This window comes from Haemaphysalis longicornis, unplaced genomic scaffold (genome assembly GCF_048455015.1).
Source record: "Haemaphysalis longicornis isolate Haplotype H1 unplaced genomic scaffold, Haemaphysalis longicornis Haplotype H1 scaffold_12, whole genome shotgun sequence".
Classification (NCBI taxonomy): domain Eukaryota; kingdom Metazoa; phylum Arthropoda; class Arachnida; order Ixodida; family Ixodidae; genus Haemaphysalis; species Haemaphysalis longicornis.
This window is the reverse complement of record NW_027526225.1, coordinates 90,682,317-90,700,048: the sequence shown is the minus strand read 5'-3', so window position 1 is coordinate 90,700,048 and position 17,732 is coordinate 90,682,317. Positions and strand designations below refer to the sequence as shown.

The 17,732-nt window shown below is 48.4% G+C and overlaps 1 protein-coding gene across 5 annotated transcripts in view; it reads left to right on the top strand.

The window, feature by feature from the left end:
- Bt (projectin protein bent) overlaps positions 1–17,732 on the top strand; it is a 258,426-nt gene that overhangs the window by 218,482 nt on the left and 22,212 nt on the right. For all 5 annotated transcript variants that reach the window (XM_077693762.1, XM_077693761.1, XM_077693765.1 and 2 more), the window contains 20 exons: positions 726–844; positions 985–1,150; positions 1,347–1,489; positions 4,726–4,885; positions 5,699–5,887; positions 6,537–6,650; positions 6,748–6,852; positions 7,307–7,504; positions 8,540–8,651; positions 9,567–9,745; positions 10,526–10,804; positions 11,870–12,042; positions 13,178–13,307; positions 13,755–14,060; positions 14,834–15,118; positions 16,012–16,299; positions 16,401–16,566; positions 16,804–16,925; positions 17,030–17,062; positions 17,626–17,691. In XM_077693762.1, the coding sequence (XP_077549888.1) occupies positions 726–844; positions 985–1,150; positions 1,347–1,489; positions 4,726–4,885; positions 5,699–5,887; positions 6,537–6,650; positions 6,748–6,852; positions 7,307–7,504; positions 8,540–8,651; positions 9,567–9,745; positions 10,526–10,804; positions 11,870–12,042; positions 13,178–13,307; positions 13,755–14,060; positions 14,834–15,118; positions 16,012–16,299; positions 16,401–16,566; positions 16,804–16,925; positions 17,030–17,062; positions 17,626–17,691 (3,333 nt within the window). The remainder of the gene's footprint in view (positions 1–725; positions 845–984; positions 1,151–1,346; positions 1,490–4,725; positions 4,886–5,698; positions 5,888–6,536; positions 6,651–6,747; positions 6,853–7,306; positions 7,505–8,539; positions 8,652–9,566; positions 9,746–10,525; positions 10,805–11,869; positions 12,043–13,177; positions 13,308–13,754; positions 14,061–14,833; positions 15,119–16,011; positions 16,300–16,400; positions 16,567–16,803; positions 16,926–17,029; positions 17,063–17,625; positions 17,692–17,732) is intronic.

The window sequence follows — 17,732 nt, the reverse complement described above, 5'->3', positions numbered from 1 at the left end:
TGGGAAAATGGCCGCTGATTTGAACGTGCGAGCCAGCGCAAGTTGATGTTGGAACGACGGAACCACCTGCAGAGTGAAACGCACGTTTGGGATTCACGTACGGAGCCAACTGGTGCAGCAGACGATCAGAAAATGCACCTAGAAATGAGCTAACAGACGATCAGAAAACCCGGTTTTCGGGCTCGCACGTCCAAAACGCCGCCATTTTCCCATAGGCGAAAATCGTTTTTATTTATTTTCAGAATAAACAGGTAAGTACCGTTGTTGTTCCCGGTGTCAAACAAAATAGACCACAAAATGCGACCTTTGTGTGAAGTTTGAGCGTGAACAGAGCGGCGGATCGCTCAGGAAAAATTTTTAAAGTGTTCCAGTTATCGTTGCAACACACTGTATTTTTGTGTATCTTGTAAAATAAAGCACAGAAATATTTGTTGTAGCCATTTACTAACTTGTCTTTGTACTTTCACTCACTCAAAATCAAGAGCGATTTTGGTTACTGCCAGACTACATTTGCTTCAGTGGTATTCAGTTAACCCTGTGAATGTGCACTTAATCAATGCTCTGTGTGTTTTTCTTAAAGTGGTGCACAATCTTTATTTTCTGAATTATTTATAAGCACCGCAGCAACATCAGCTGGCTGTTTTCATTGCTTGCCAGCCTACCACCTTTTAAGTATTAGGCTCGCATCAAAATGTTCTTTTCTGCGTCTGCTTTGCTGCTTGCAGCCGCGCCCAAGATCGACAGTGGCTTCGCCATGCGCGACATTGTGGTCTTGGCTGGCGAGGAGTTCACCATCAGGGTGCCCTACAGTGGCAGTCCAGCTCCAGAGGCCTCCTGGACCATTGTGAGTTTTGGGCTTCTCAGTTAGGTCTACTGCCAAGCAGCAATAGACCTCGTGCTTCATTCTTTCTTTGAGAAGCCCCTCTCTGCTTCAACATGCTGAAGTGCCCTCTTTTTTCTCTCTCTCCTGACTGCTCTTTGCAGAATGGGAACGTGGTGCTGCCTGATGACAGGATCCACACTGAAGTCAACGTTGCCTTCACGGTGTTCCTCAACAAGAAGGCCAAGCGTGACGACAGCGGGAAGTACACGCTAACCCTCAAGAACCCGCAGGGCTCAGACACTGCGTCCTGCAAGGTTCTGGTCGTCGGTGCGTGACCGTTCTTTTCTCTTGCACTGATAATCAGTGTTGAATTGGAACCATTATTAGTGAACTGAAGAGCAATTTGCTCTGAACTGAGTCCATTTGACGCCAATTCATCCCAGTAGTCGTCTAATGTAATTTGAGTTTTGCATCTTACCACTGTAGCAGGTGTCCTAACTCTTTGTGCTTTTTACTTTTCTAGACAAGCCTGGTCCACCACAGGGTCCCCTGGAGGCTTCGGATGTCACTCCAGAGACTTGCTCGCTGTCTTGGCGGCCTCCGCTGGATGATGGTGGCAGCCCAATCACCAATTACATCGTGGAGAAGCAAGATCCCACCACCAAGGTAAATTAGTCATATGATGCTGGCTACGCAACAAGTCCCTGATTATGGCTCATGGTTGCAAGGGATTTTAAATATCAAATATTATTCCAAGCTTCCACCACTTTCTGATATTCGATTGCCATATTTTCGCGCATATAACCCACCCCAAAAAATCCTCGCATATCGCCCGCACATTTGGTACAGGAAAGGGTGCACCAAAGCTACTGCTCAAGCAACTGGTCACATACTACAGTGTAGACCGCTTATAACGTATGTCGCGGGAGCCGCAAAAATCCGCACTATAAGCGGTACCGCAATATAACCAAAACACGCGCGAATTCAACCACATTGCCACCTATCTCTCAAGTCAACCTATATTTATCATCACTCAAACGCACAGCACTTAAAAACGAAGGCACGGTCTATATTTCGTGTTATTTTTAACATCAGCCGCTGCTGCAGGGCAAAAGCGCAGTCTCACAAACGGCGAGCGCGGCTCTAACTTCTGTTGTGTTTGTTTTGAGACCATGGCTGCGTTTTTAGCGTCTATGAACAGATGCCGCAAGACGTGATAAGAACGACAGCGGGATTTTTTTTTTTACCCCACCTTGTGTTCACGATGCCGAAGGCGGCTGCTTATCAGCGCAACGGAAATCTTCGGCTTCGCGCGGCTCGAATGTTCGGAAAGGCAGGAGAGGGAAAGAGCGGTGGCTTATCAGCAACAACGTTCTAAAGCGTGAACCGCGTGGTAGATTTGGTATCGCGAAAACGTGCAGTGCACGCCAGCGCGGATACAACTGGCGTGGTGTGGGCGGCGCAGTAAAAGGCGGCAACATGGCGTCGGCACTGGCCGTGAAGCGGTGCAGGCAGTTCCAGTAAGTTCCAGCGACCGCTTCTAACCGCTCGCTGAAATGCCGCACGGGGCGCAAGCGAAGATGCTCCTGCAAGAAAGGAGCTAATAATGTGGGCGAAAAGTGGAATATAAACTGCCATCCACGCTGCTTGTGAAAGCGCCCATCAAAAAATACCGCGGTGGTAAGCCTAAACATCTCTGGCGCGGCTAGCTGGCTCGGAGCGCTTCGAATCTCCCGCCATTAGGTACGCGTCTCCCCATTGGTGCAAGTCGTCAGGCTCCTCCCACTGCCACGCGAAGAAGCCACCGCGAGCGCGGAATCGTCGACACGAGCACGAAAAAAAACAAAACAAAAAAAAAAAAAACTCACGCGCAACGCTGATGTGCACGATTCATGCGCGAAAACGGGCCATGCGGTTCACGATTAATAAAATCAACTTGCCGCGCGCGGATGGGGAGTCTGTCGCTATCTTCCGAGGTGTATCAAGCAAGGTCAGTTGTGGTTATCAGGTACGCACGAACTAAAGGGTGCCTATTTTTTTTTCTTTGGGTGTCTACGTTAGAGGAGGGCAAGGGGCAAGGGGTACACGCTGCGTCAGATGGCCGATTTCATCCTTTCTTTTTTCTTTTGCTACCCTAAAACGATGCCTCAGCTGCGCCGGTCGATCAGCAGACCCGCCGAAAAACCGCACTATAAACGGTATTGTGCTTCGGCCAACCGCATCTTAAAGGAGCCATGAAGAGAAAACACAAGTTTGGTTCATTCAAAAGATTGTCTCGTTAGAATCATACTGACACCACTTTTAACGTAAACTTCGCTCAAATAAGCTACATAATTAGGAAAAACGGGAATGGTCATGCGACCTACCAGCTCATTTCCCGCAACAGAACCTATGTCGTCACATGAGCTAAGCTCTGCGATTGGCGGAGGCTGGCAGAAGCAGACGCAAATTAGGTAGAACTTACAAACTAGACGAACGAGCGATTTGCGCTTAAATTTAGGGCACATTCTTTACAAAGCAATAAGAATGATGGGACAAACAGTGGAAGTTACGAAAGCACATGTAAACATAGAAGTACTGATGCGTTCTGCTGTTCGTACTGCGCACAACATGCTTGGTTTCGCTGCATGCTTGGTTTCGCTACGGGGCTTGGGGTTGTCTCAGACGACACTGGCCGATTGACGCAAGCAACGGTGTCTCACGTGACCCCATTTGTCGAGCGAGCACTGTTTCAGGGAACGAATATTTTCTCCCAGAACAAAAACAAGCCAGGTTTAAATGCGGGCAAAAACAAACCAAACGCTTTCCACGGTATGGTGGCGCCATCTAGGTTACGGAACGTAAAGAAATGCGGGAACAAACCAACACCGCTCTACAGGGTGGAGACAACCTTTGAACGGTCCCGTGCCGCCGCAATTGGGCCAACGGGCTCAGCGCGTTATTCTTTTCGTTTCCCACGAGACCTAGCAACGCGAAACAGACAATATGATTCAAACTTCTTCAGCAAACCGCGTTGCGGCGATAATTTTAGCGCGGTTTTGACACAATGACTTGCTTCGGCGGCGAGCGAGCAACCGAAAATGGCGGCGCCAGCGTATACGTATCTCTACCCTGTACGGCGGATGCGTGAATGAAGGTACTCTAGGCTGCAGAGTGGTCGGTTACAGTGATGTCACTTGGGACCACGAAAACGCACGATTGAGCGGGAAAATCAAAATTTTAACCTGAATTGTTTAATTTCTCAGTGAATAAAGCTCCGTTTGTATCCGGACAAGCGCTGGGGGCACTATAAAACACGAAATCTTTCGAATAAAACCAACTTGCATTTTCTCTTCATGGCTCCTTTAAGCGGTATGCTTATGCATTGAGTTCTATGGGAGGCAAACCGGTGGTCGCAAAAACCCGCGTTATATCCGGTCCCGCACTATAAGCGGTTACGTTATAAATGGTCTACACTGTATGTAGACAGAAAAAGTATATATTTAGCAACTAGAATATACTGACTGCAAGGCGAAGGTCACAATTCACTAATAAAATTCAGTTGTTAAAGTGCACTCGTCCTTGTTTCTTTTTTTTTTTTTTTTTTCTTCCTTGTCTTTGTATGTTTTGCACAATTGGTGCTATAAGACTTGGTCAGTGTTACTGCGTAGGAGCTTCACAGCACAACGTGCATTGCTGTGAAGCCGCAAAAAGGAAAAACCCTGCCAATTATCCGCACCCTTACTTTGCCACTGAAATTTTCACATTTTTGTGTGGGTTATATGCGCGAAAATACGCTATGTTACACTACCCTGTCTGCAAAATGGGTGACTGATTTATCAGTCGTTAACTGCAGTGTAACAATCATTTATTGTTAATGCATCCGTTGGCACCCACGCTCATTGGCTTCCTCTGTGCCACAGATCTGGACCAAGCTCTCAAGCTTTGTCCGTGGCTGCCACTACGACGTCATTGGACTGGAACCGAACAAGAAGTACAACTTCCGAGTCCGTGCCGAGAACCAGTATGGTGTCAGCACCCCGCTGGAGACCGACCGTCCCATCACGGCCAAATTCCCATTCGGTGAGAAAACTTACACAAAGAGAAAATGTTGGTGAAAATATTTCATTAATGTGAGTTTTCTTTCATAGGGTTATCTTTACAGGATTTCTCTTTCAAACGCTTTCATTGACGTGGATCCTGTTCCATTCTTTTAGTCGCTGAGGGTTCAAACACAAACACTTAGTTGCCTTCTCAGTGATGGCTGTGAAACTGGGGCCATTGCGCCCAAAGCGAAAAGATCCCTGTCCCTATGAATGGTTACCACATCTCCATGACGTACAGGGCTGCCCACTTGTAGCTAAAAAGCTTTTAATTATATCAGCATTCAGTTTTGTTTATAAAATAAAAGTTCGCTAGCTGTCAGGCAGGAGTTTTTTCACTTTTTCAGAGGCAGGGTGCTTGTGGCCAGCTGGAAATGTCATGACGATGAGCAGCCATGCCTCCTGAATAAGAAACATCCGCTGTAACTTCATTGTGCATATGTTTAAAATTAAGGAGACACTGTGAGCAAGGCCTCTCTGCTATTACAAGCGCTCGTTTGAAGGCCATGAGACATAGAATAGAGGGAAGGGACACGCTTAACCTCCCTTCATTCAAGTTTCGTCAGTGTTCGATGTGCATTGCTATTTTGCGCGTGCATGCAATACAGGAAAGTACTATTCTCCGAATTCAAAAATGTCAGTGGACCGCCTGACACCTAGACAAAATTTCTGGTAGCTAACTGTTCATTGTAAGCACACGTTGCCACTTCATTGCATTTCAGTGCATGCATATGGTATCTGGGTGACTGACTCCCTCCCCCTCCTCCTCCTCCTGCATTGCCTCTTCCCCCAGATGTGCCCAGCCCGCCCGGCCGTCCAGACATTGTGGACTATGACGTGTCCAGCGTGAGCTTGAGGTGGGATCGGCCGAGCAGCGATGGTGGCTCCAAGATCCAGGGCTACCAGGTGGAGTACCGGGAGCCCATCGATGGCAAGTGGCGCATCGCCAATGACGGCTTGGTCAAGGACACCTCCTTCACGGGTGAGCAGGGCTATCCATCCACTGCTGTGTGTGGCACCGCTGCAGTGCCGTTCGCACAGACCCTATGGCATGGAGGCCCTCTAAGGGGGTACTGGCCGCAGCAGCACCGTAGAGTTGGCCTTCCCACCTAGCTTAGAAGCCTTAGAGCTTTTTGCAGTTTGAAGTGAAAAAAAAATATACATATGTCTCATTATATTCAGGGCACTTGAACATAACATGAGGCCTGCAATAAATCAGGAAACAAAAAAAAAGAAACAAAAAAAAGAGAAACTCACTTTACATTCAGGTGAATGCGGAAACCGGAGTCAACTGTGAGGGTTGTGCTACGTTTATTAGTAATAAGCGAGTGTTCGGGATAAGTCAGATCGTTATAAATGATCTTCGCTGTAGTATTACGTAGAATTTTATATTTTTTGTCTGAGCAAATACATTGTACAAAAAGCTATCTTTTTTTTTTTTTTTTTTTTTTTTTTTTGCATAAACTATGGCAGCAGTAACTCGCCTTAACACTAGTCATTCTTCTAGTTTGTCAGTCGTGATAAGTATACATTACTTGCAGCCAGCTCATATACGCAGCGCAAGTGATAGCTTTTCCCTCCATGACGTACAGGCCTAACCGGTTGTCCCTTGCCACTGCTCTTGTGCGCAGTGACGCGGTTGTTTGAAGGCAAGGACTACGAGTTCCGGGTGAAGGCCAAGAACGCTGCTGGCTTCAGTGAGCCCAGCGAGCCCACAGCCACACTGCGGCTCAAGCCCAAGTTCAGTAAGTCCCTCCCACTGGCACTGACCTCTGTTTCCGCTCTCGGGCTCCATCTGTGTTGTCAGAGCTAATCAGTGGGGCACTGCTTTCTTCGTTACAGCCGTCCCGTCACCTCCCCAGAACGTCCAAGTGGTCAAGGTTGGCAAGAGCTACTGCGACCTCAAGTGGGACAAGCCACGATCGGACGGTGGCAGCCGCATTACTGGTGAGCCCCACTCAAGTTACTAGCTATACTCTTATAGCTACGTTCTTGCGCTTGTTCCTAAGGCATCACAGTCATTGTTTTCTAGCATTAGTTCCTTCCATCTTACTCATCGCGTTTGTACTTGTTATGCACCTCATTTTCCAAAGAAGTGTTTTGCGTCTGTTGGTCTATTTATTTCTTGGCGCATCATTTACAAATGTCTATATTTTACCCGAACACTTTGGGACAAAGGAGCTAAAGGAGAGCTGTATATACCACAAGGAAATAAATATTTCACTGCTAGTTTGTAATAACAGAGCTCAGAGCCTTTTGTAATCATTTCTGTAAAGACAAACAAACAGGTACTCTGGTCATCCAGGATGCATTAGAAAAATCTAATTTCTTGTGGTCGTGTGTCGGTGGGTGTGAGAAGTGGTGGCAGCCAAGTGAGAGACCCGTTCCCTCTTTCTTGCAGGCTACATTGTGGAGCGCCGTGAGGTGGGCAGCCCCTTCTGGCTTGTGTCCAACGACTACACCATCCTGGACTGTGACTACACCGACATGAAGCTCAAGGAGAACAACGAGTACGAGTTCCGCGTGTACGCCGTCAACGCGGCCGGCAAGAGCGAGCCCTCTGCGTGCACCACCCCGGTCAAGGCCACCGAGTACACAGGTACTATGCCATTACTCCCTCTTCTTCTGCTTCGTACTATTACAGTACTCATTCTATGCTGCAGGGTCAGCCTCGTACTTGCCACAGAGATACAGAGGGCAACGTACCGTATTTTCACACGTATAATCCGCACTAAAAATGCGAAAATTTCAGTTGCAAAGTAGGAGTTTTTCCTTTAGTGCAGCTTCACGGCAATGCGCGTTCTGCCGTGAAGCTCCTACGCAGTAACACTGACTAAGCCTTCCATGGCAGATTTTGTGCAAAGCATACAAGGGCAAGGAAGAAAAAACAAGGACGAGCGCACTCTAACAACTCGATTTTGTTAGTGAATTGTGACTTTCGCCTTGCAGTCAGTGTGTCCTACTCCCTAAATATACGCTTTTTCTGTCTAGCTCCTGCTTGAAAGCTCCTGCTTGAGCAGGAGCTTTCGTGCAGCCTTTTCTGTATCAAATGTGCGGGCAATACGCGAGGATTCTTTTTTCTTTTCCGGCGGGCTGAAAGTTGGGGTGTGGATTGTAAGCAGGGGTGGGTTATACGCACGAAAATACTACAGTATTTGTCTGCAGCATAGCTTTGATACTTTCAGCCTTATTCTGCCTCGCCTGAGCGAGATTTGAAGAAAACTACTGCCATGTTCGGAAGTCTAAGCCCATTCCTTTTGTTCTCAACATTTTTGTAAAAAGTTTGTTTCAGTAGTTTTTAGATGTAACTATAGTTGAATTCACTGTTATAGACAAGTGTGTTGTGCACTGTGCATAAGATAGCCAATGTACGGTTGTCAGTTTCAGGCACAAGTTGGCCATAGCGTACAATGAAGGCTGGCTATTCTATGCCATTGCCATATTGTTATTATGTCATCTGTAGGTTTCCAAGGTCCCCTTAATTAAAAAGTGCTCCAAATCAGGCCACCTAAACTGAGACTGGCAACTATACAGATGGGCTGATGCATCTTAAAAAGAGGTTCTAATAATTCTGCTCATTTAGCTCCACTTAGTGCTGCTATTGCATATTGATGGAGGTTTATCTCTGGTTCAGGCGGAGCTAAGCCAGAGTTTGTCCGTCGGCTCTTCAACAAGAGCGTCAGCCTGAAGAAGCACGTCGTTCTGGAGTGTGAAGCCATCGGGAAGCCCGCACCGACTGCTAGGTGGTAAGCGAGCGGTTCTCTTTTGTCTGCTTTCCAACTTGGCAACAGGGCGTTCGTAAGGTGTGCATCCGGTAAGGTTGGGTGCTTGTTAAAATATTAATAATAAGCTACTGCTGTATGAGAAGTTTCATTTTTGTGTATCATGCACTTGTGCTGTCGCTTTCACAAAACTGCCTATTTTTCCCCTTTCCCTCTTTCCATTTTGTCCTTGTACATGCTGCAGGAAAATGCTGACATGTAAGTTATGCACACACAGAAACCTCGATTAATGTGTCTGTTGATTAGAGTGAACATCTGCTGACCTTCACAGGGCAAGGAAGGGAGCTGAGCGCTTTGCACTAAGCTCTCCTTGATGCCTTGACTTTTTGAAGGAGACCTTGACTCCTTCATAACCCCTTTTCAGTCGAAAAAAAAAAAAAAACAATTGGAGGCCCATTTGGGCCTGCCAAAAACACAATTGGTTCGATTTGAACCATTTGACAATGCAAACAGTTCTATTTGGACCAAGGGCCAATTGGGCCTCCAATTGTTTTTCTTTGGCTGGGTTGTACAAGAAGGCGGGGGTTGCTGCACAACGAAACGAAAGTGAACGCACTGGAGCACGGCTCCCAAACCTCATATATTTTATGGGCAGTCAAGAAGTGTTTTCAGTGATGGAGGTGTCAAGGAAGCTTGGGGCAGATCCTTTGATAACGATTCGACCCACCCCCTTCACAGAGTAATTCACATTTTGTGTTGCACTTCTGGCAACTGACAGTTTCTCCTTGTGTCCGATTTCTTATTTTTGTTTTGCTCTTTGTGCTGCAATGCTACTTGGAAACTCTAACGGAATTTGAACCTGGGTTGTGTTAGGTAGCTTTTTCATGGTCGACCAGCTGAGGCAGTGGTGATTTGACTGTTGTTCCTCTTCTACTCAAGGCTGAAGAATGGCCGGGACATTCGCATCGGCACCCGAATTCGGGCTGTGGAGAAACCCGAGGAAGGCGTCTACCAGCTGGTCTTCAGCGAGATCGAGGATGGCGACGAAGGGGAGTACACGTGCGAGATCAGCAACCCGCTGGGCTCGGCACGCTGCTCTGCTGACCTCAAGATCGCCGGTGAGCCAGGGGGCCCTGCAAACGTGCCTCCCACCCACTGTCATATGCAGTGTGTGTGAAGCTGCTTAACTGGCTCTGAAGTGGAATTGATCCCAGTAGGAGCTTAGTTAAGAGTATAATGGCAACAGCAAAAAGTAGCTAGTAATGTCGCCATGCCATTACTAACTGCTATTAGGGAATGTTCGGGATGACTTGTCTAAACAGCTGATTCCAAAGACATTTCCTGCAAAACTGTGTTTAAATAGCTCTGGCCATGGTCAAAATAAGGACGTATGGTCTTACGTTTGAAGAAATCATCTTTGCTACACCAGTTGCTTTCGTAGACTAACAAAAGAATTTATCTCTGATGCGCCAATAACTTCTAGGCCAGCAGAAAATCTGAAAGAGCAGTTCTTTTTGTCGCAGTTCAGTAGTCTCTTAATTGACAACAGACTCACCTTTCTTTAGTTTGGAAGGTCTTGTTTCAGGTTTGGTTTTACTGACATATGAAATAGCCATATACATTTTGGACTCTTTAAAAGATGAATCGTGGAGGAATAGCATTACAATCGGCTCAACAGAACAAGAAACTTTGGCTCAGTTGACACCATTTACCAAAAGCATTGAAGGCTTTGCAGTCATCAACAAAACAGTCCTTGCTTCAAACTTTTTCTTGCTCGTCTGACGTGTAGCAACGTACCAGTAGTTTGGACACTGAACTGACTAAGCTACCAAGTGATTGTTTGTACCAGCCCAGCTGCTTAGGTAGTAATTTAAGGGGTTCGTGTTTTCCCGTCACAGCGCCGCCACGGATTGACCGCTGCCCGAACGAGGTGTTTGTCCCCGAGAAGGACAACGGCAAGGTCAAGATCTACTTCTCCGGCTCGACACCGATGGAGGTGTCGCTGTTCAAGGGAGGCCTCGAGATGCCCGAGAGTGACCACCTCAAGTACACGGTGTTCGACGACTACGTCATTGTGTACCTCCGCGAGGCCGAGAAGCCCGACGAGGACAAGTACCAGCTCACGCTCAAGAACGACAGCGGCTCTGCAACCGCCCAGTTCACCCTCTACGTCACGGGTGAGCTTCCCTGCGAGGCATCTTTCACAGTTTATGTGGCCTTGTGGCCGTACGTGACCCTTGGTTGGCCTGACATCGTATTTATGGAAGTGGTCTGCTATCACTCCCAGGTGCAAATATTGTTTTAAGTGCGAATGCACTTTATAAGCGACCCCAAACCATCCACCGCCGGCATCGGCGGCGTCGGCGTTCGCAGTGCTCCTCTATAAAGAAACAGCATCCGGCGCCAGGTTTCGATCCGCGGACTTTGCGGCCGCAGCGCGACGCTCTACCGACCAAGCCACGGACGCGACGTGATATCAGCGTTAGTGACGCGCCTTATATCTTTAACGCATTCAAACTACGTCGTCAGCGGCGTGCGTTGGCGACTCAGCGGCGTTATAGCGGCTTGATAACTGCGTGGTGTACACGTGATACTACAAACTCGATGGAAGAGATGGAAGAGAAGGCGGCGAGGCGGTGGGCTGCGGGGGCCGAGCGCAAGCGCCGCAAGCGGGCCGACAACCGTGCATTCGCACTTTCACATTCTCCCCCTCGGGGAAATGCGGGGGAATTTTTTTCCTAGCTGGATCATTGAACCAGAAATTTCTTCTAGCTAGAAATAGGCAGAATTTCTGGCTAGAAATTCAGTTTCTAGCTCATTTCTGGCTGGATTGAGATTTTTTTACGGCTGACAGCTTTTACCTCCAGCTAGCATTCGTCAGTCCAGCTGGAAGAGAAAAACCCTGCAAGCTGGAGATGATCGTCTCCTGCTACACGAAGAATTTTTCCAGTTTGAAGCTGTCGATTAGCTAGAATCTATAAATCTAGTGAGAAATGAAGCTGGAAATTAGGATTTCATGCTAGAAATGCTCCTTCCATTTTCACGGGGGAGCTAAGACATTACATGTGTCTGAGAAAAACTTCCACGTAATATGCGAATAAATTAAATTGATTGTGGTGTAGAAGAAGTTCTGTCGCAGATGTTCACATTCAGAAGCAAGCTTGTGTTGCGTCTTTATAGTGCACATACTAGCGTGCTCCTGTGGGAGTGTCATTGCCTGACGCGGAAGGTGTGGATTGCAGGCTTGCCCGGACCTCCCATCGGCCCCCTGGAGGTGTCCGACATCACGCAGCACACATGCAAGCTGGTGTGGCACCCGCCCAAGTACGACGGAGGCTGCAAGATCACCCACTACGTGGTGGAGCGCAGGGAGACCACCCACAACCAGTGGGTGGCCGCCAGCACCTACTGCCGCGTGAGTAGCTACACCCCACACTTGCAACTGCCGTATACTCGACAGCTTGCTTTTGTCTCGACTGCACGTGGATTACCAAGCTCTATAGTAATTGGGTGCACTTGCATTGCAACACAGATCTCATGGGCAGCTTCCAGAGAGTTGGAGACTTGTGTCATCACCTTTGTGTCAGTCTTCTGCAGGTTTGGGTTATCAATAAAGGGAACCTAATAAAATATATTGTAAAGTTAAACCCTATGTGAATGAGAACTGGCTAATGACTACACCAGACGTTTAATTGAATGTGGATCTCGTAGAAACACCCTTCGCAAAGAAATGCAGTTTTAGAAATGAGATACAGCATAGACCATTTATAACATAACCGTTTATAGTGCGGGACCGAATGTAACGTTGGTTTGTGTAACCACCGGTTTGTCTCCCATAGGACTCCCACCAACCGCTCTTGAAACATGGTTGCCCAGAGCACAGTACCTTTTATATTGTGGTTTTACGGCAGGTCCGCTGATCGACAAGCACAGCAGGGGCATCGTTTTATGGTTGTGAGAAAGAAAAAAAAAAAGACGGAATCAGCCATCTGATGTAGCGCTGTAGTGCTGCCAGAAAGGGTATGCTTGTATTCAACTTGTCGCAAATTGTGCCACCTCCTAAGATACGCACCCATTAGCAGTGTGAGGATGTGTGACATTTTAGCCCAGTACTAGTGGTGCAAGGCACAGCCCGTGAGGGCACTGGCAGGCCTGAATAAGGGCGTAGTGCAGGACTGCTTTGTTCTTCCAGCCACTGGGCTAGTTTAACACCGCCTAACTTAGTGTACTTAACTTTTTCAGTGCGTAAAAAAAAGCTTTTAAAAGCACACACCTACTGAAGCTGTGGCTCAGCTTTGAGTGCAGAAATTTCAAATTCCTCATGGGGGTCTTGTACCTCTGACTACGTCTTTTCTGGATTGACCTACATTGCCAAAACTGAAACAGCCATAGCGGCATGGCGTGTGCCATATGTCACCACTTTGTGCATGCTTTCACATGACTGCACCGTATACCGATCAGCTGCAGCCATAGGGGAGCCAGGTTTTTCCTAAGATGAGTTGTGTAAGCGCTCTTCACGCCCTCTCTCTCTTTTTTCTGTGGCCGAACAGGACACCACCCTCACGGTGCAAGGCCTGACTGAGAACGGAGAGTACCTGTTCCGAGTCATGGCTGTCAACGAGAACGGCATGAGCGTGCCACTCGAGGGAACCAACCCCATCATTGCAAAGTTGCCATTCGGTGAGGGACACGCAGCCAGTGTCGTGTGCATGCCTTGTGACACAACAGAGTGTGCTTCGATCAGTCTTGCAGGTGGAGATCAGATTAGATGTAAATGCCCCGATATGCTGTCACATTTTTGTGTGGACTGCTGGCTGCGAGAGCACTGCCAGCTCGTGTGAAGAACTTGCACTTCTATCTGCCACACTACATCTACAGTCAAGGGTGTGCAGTTAAAAAGTTCGAAATTACAAGTGTGGCTGTGATGGCTGCTTGCGGATTCAGTTGTTATGCTCAATCTAGACGCATACCGGTTGTCACACCCACCCACCCTTCCATTTCTTCCAGCAGTGGCTAATGCTGACCTTCTCTTGAGATCTTCAATGCATGGGAGCTGTTGGATGTAATACCTGAAAAAATCACATGTGCTCCTACTCCTGACTCTGCTTGTCGTTGTCCACCTCACAGATCCGCCAAGTGCACCGGGCATCCCTGTGGTGACGGAGGTTGGCGGGGACTTTGTGAACCTGTCGTGGGAGAAGCCTGCCTCGGACGGCGGCGCCCGCATCCTGGGCTACTGGGTGGACAAGCGGGAAGTGGGCACCCAGGCCTGGCAGCGGGTCAACCCCGCCCACCTGTGCCTGCCCGCACAGATCAACATCCCCAACCTCATCGAGGACCGCCAGTACGAGTTCCGCGTGTTCGCCGTCAACGAGGCCGGCCAGGGACCGCCGTCCTCCAACTCGCAGCAGATCAAGATCAAGGACCCACACGGTGAGCGAGCACCCACGTTCCCCCTTTCCTATCTTCGTACACCCACCTTTGAAGGAGCCTCTACATGCAAACTGAGGAGACAAGAAATGGAGAGAAAAAAATGGAAGCTAAAACGTCGTTAGAGGTGTACAGGGCAGAGAAATTGGACATCGGAAAAGAAAATTTCTACGATAATTCCAAGGGCAGTGCTTTGCTTTTTGAGGCTAGAGCAGGTTGCTTGACAACTAAAAGCTTTGGGGGGGGGGGGGGAGGGGGGGGGGGGGGGGGGAGTATACTCATATTTGATGGGGTATGCGTGGTCTGCAGAAAAGAAACAGAAACTATGTGGGACATAGTGTTAGAACACGAGGGTATCCATCCAAATATACATGAGGGAACTATTCGGCTTCCAGAAGCCCTGGGATTTAAAGGTAGCCTTGAGGGAGTTAACTTCAAGGCTGTCGAGACAACGAAAAGAAAATTAGAATGCTGGCGGACAAAAAGCACAGAGAGGAATAATGCCTAGTGCAGGTACCACCTACGACAACAAAAAAAGTATTTTGTTCTTGCCCTTGAGCAACACTAGTATTAAATGAAGAGTGTAAAGCATAGATATATTAGTTTTTTTCTTGATAAGATGACACGTCATCACCTGTTTCAGAGGGGATACCACTAGCTGCTCTACAAAATGTAGGGAGGCAACCTCTTTAACGAGCGGAGCTCCTCCTAAATTTTTCCACGCCGGTCCTCCTTCTGAGTGCCGCTCACGTGACGTGCCCCCCCCTGGTGTGCAGCTGCGACGCCCCCCGAGTTCACGCAGCCGCTGAAGCCGGCCATGGGCATCAAGAACAAGAGTGCCCAGTTCCAGTGCAAGGTGGTGGGCAACCCGACGCCGGAGGTGGCGTGGTACAAGGGCACACGCGAGCTGCACGAGAGCCTCAAGTACAGCATCACGCGCGAAGGTGACCTGTGCACGCTCATCATCTCCGACATCTTCGGCGAGGACGCCGACGAGTACGCCTGCCGTGCCGTCAACAAGGGCGGCGCCCGCACCTCGCGCGCCGAGCTGCTCATCAAGAGTGAGTGCTCCCGGATCAGTCGGGGATGCGGGGGGGTTTTAACGGCACCTGTCTCAGCGTAATGAGCGCTACAAGAGGTGCTCATAGGTGGCGCCATTTACCTAAGCTTACCCAAGTTTACCCCAAGTTTACCCCCTCCCCAAGTTTACCTCTCCACCCGCCACAGTGGCTCAGTGGTTAAGGCGTTGCGCTGCTGAGCACGAGGTCGTGGGTTCAATTCCCGGCCGTGGCGGTCGCTTTTCTGATGGAGGCGAAAAGCAAAAATGCCCGTGTGTACGAGATTTCGGCGCATGTTAAAGATCCACAGTTGGTCAAAATTAATCCGCAGCCCTCCACTACAGCGTGCCTCATCGCCTGCGTTGCATCAGCACGTTAAACCCTACAATCAATCAAGTTTACCTCTCCACAAGTTTACCTCTCTACTTTTCGTCTTATGGGTGAAGCAATTGCTTATTTTCTGCTGCCACGGCGACTATGAACTGAGGCTACCTTATTGTATTGCGCTGGCGTGGATGGGTGAAGCCTTTCAAAGGAAACGAGGACATCGTGAGTGAGCCAGGCCTGCCGTGATAGAAGTGGTGACATTGATTGGTCTTGACAGCATTCTTCGAAGTAATCTCATGTAAGCTGCGATGTGCACGATAGGCAGTGTCAGAAAGCATTGTCAAAATATGAAGGCTTGCGAGAAAGCCGTACAAAAATCTTCCAAATAGTTTAGTTTAGTTCTGGGGAAAGTCTTTCCGAGGCAGCACAGAAAAGCGAACACAAGTTTTTATTTATGTAAATGCGTGCGAGTCCACACTGTATAAAACAAACCATAGTCAAACGTGCAGCTTCCCTGTTGCCGCTCGAGTTTTCTGACCAGTCGCTCGTCGTTCGTCCTTGATGCGCAGCGCCGCCGCACATCAACGTGCCTCCTCGCTTCCGCGAACTGGCCTGCTTCGAGAAGGGCGAGAACGTGGTGCTCAAGATCCCCTTCACGGGCTTCCCGAAGCCGCGCATCAAGTGGTTCAAGGAGAGCGAGGAGATCGAGAGCGGCAGCCACTTCGACATCCAGACGGGCGAGCGGCACGCCATCCTCACCATCCGCGACGTCAACAAGACCGACAGCGGGCCCTACCGCCTGGTCGCTGAGAACGAGCTCGGCATGGACTCGGCCATCATCAAGGTCCAGATCAGCGGTGAGCACTGCTAGAGACCCTCCCTCCCTTACAACACCTGTCACTCAATTTGTAAGGCCGCATTGACTGAACGAGTTGGTGCGCTTGTTCCATGCCTACAGACAAACCCGATCCACCAAGGCACCCGGTGGTCGAGAACATCAACGATGACAACTGCCTGCTTTCCTGGAAGCCGCCACTATGGGACGGCGGAAGTCACGTCACGAACTACATGATCGAAAAGCGGGAGAGCCCACTGACTACCTGGGTGCGGTGCGGAAACACCAGGTACTGTGTCCGTTGCAGGCAGGGGTCCTCCTCTCCTGGTCTTCTTCATTGCCGTTGCTAAGCTGTGATTGTCCGTGATGTTGCCTGGTTCTGCATCAAGAAAGGGCTGAAAGAGGCACGAAGGATTTCGCAGATCTAGTTTACGAAAACTTTCTATGAGCGCTCTCAGATTTGCTACAGTTTGACAACAATGCATGAAAGGTTCTCGTTGGCGACGGGTGCTGTTTCCTTTTGCAGGTTCACGACTCACCAGATCACGGGTTTGAACCCGGGCAAAGAGTACCAGTTCCGCGTGTACGCTGAGAACGTTTTTGGAAGGAGTGAGCCTTGTGAACCCACGTCTCCCATCACCACCAAACGTAAGCCAAGGGACTCGCAGAAATACTTTCTCCTCTCTTCTCGCTCACAATAAGTGCGTTGCGTTTTTAACTCTTGCTGTCTTTCTTTCTTTTCTTTTTTACAGCTTCGAAGAAGGACAAGAAGAAAGACTACATGGGTAAGCCCACAGATTGGGTGTCTTTTTATTTGCTTCTAAAAGTAATCTGCAGTATGCACCATCATAGCAGACCCACTCATAAATGTAATAGGAGCACAGCCCATACATTAGTAATTTAAAAAAAAAAAAGCATTTTATATGGAGAACCTAGCACATGGGAAAGGCTTGGTGCAATGCCAATCAGTATCATGTTAGCAGAAAAACAATAACTTCACTGTAGCAGAAATAGGTTTGGCGTAACAGAAAAGGGACAGTTTCTGTGGCGCACAGCAAAGCACGACCACCATCGCTAGAATTCAGAGGATTCTCCTTTAGATATTCATTTGTTGCTTCACTTTCGGCAGCTTATTTCAACCACAGTGGGTTCAAGTTCCCGCAAACAGAAAAAAAAAATAACTTGGCTCGAACTTGGCCTGTAACTTAAATAATCTGAGTTGGCATCAAGTTTTGGACATAATGTGCACCTGTTGTGTATACACGATTAAGCCACTAACTCGCTGCCATTTAAAAACATTTTTGCTTTCTTGCCTGTTCCGATCACGCTCTTTTTTTTCCGGTTTTAGTGGATGAACATGGAAAGAAGATACGAGGAAAGTCAGAAGGCAAAATTTCGAACTACGACCAATTTGGTAAGTCGTTGCAATCTTTTACACTTCGTGCCAGTTAAATT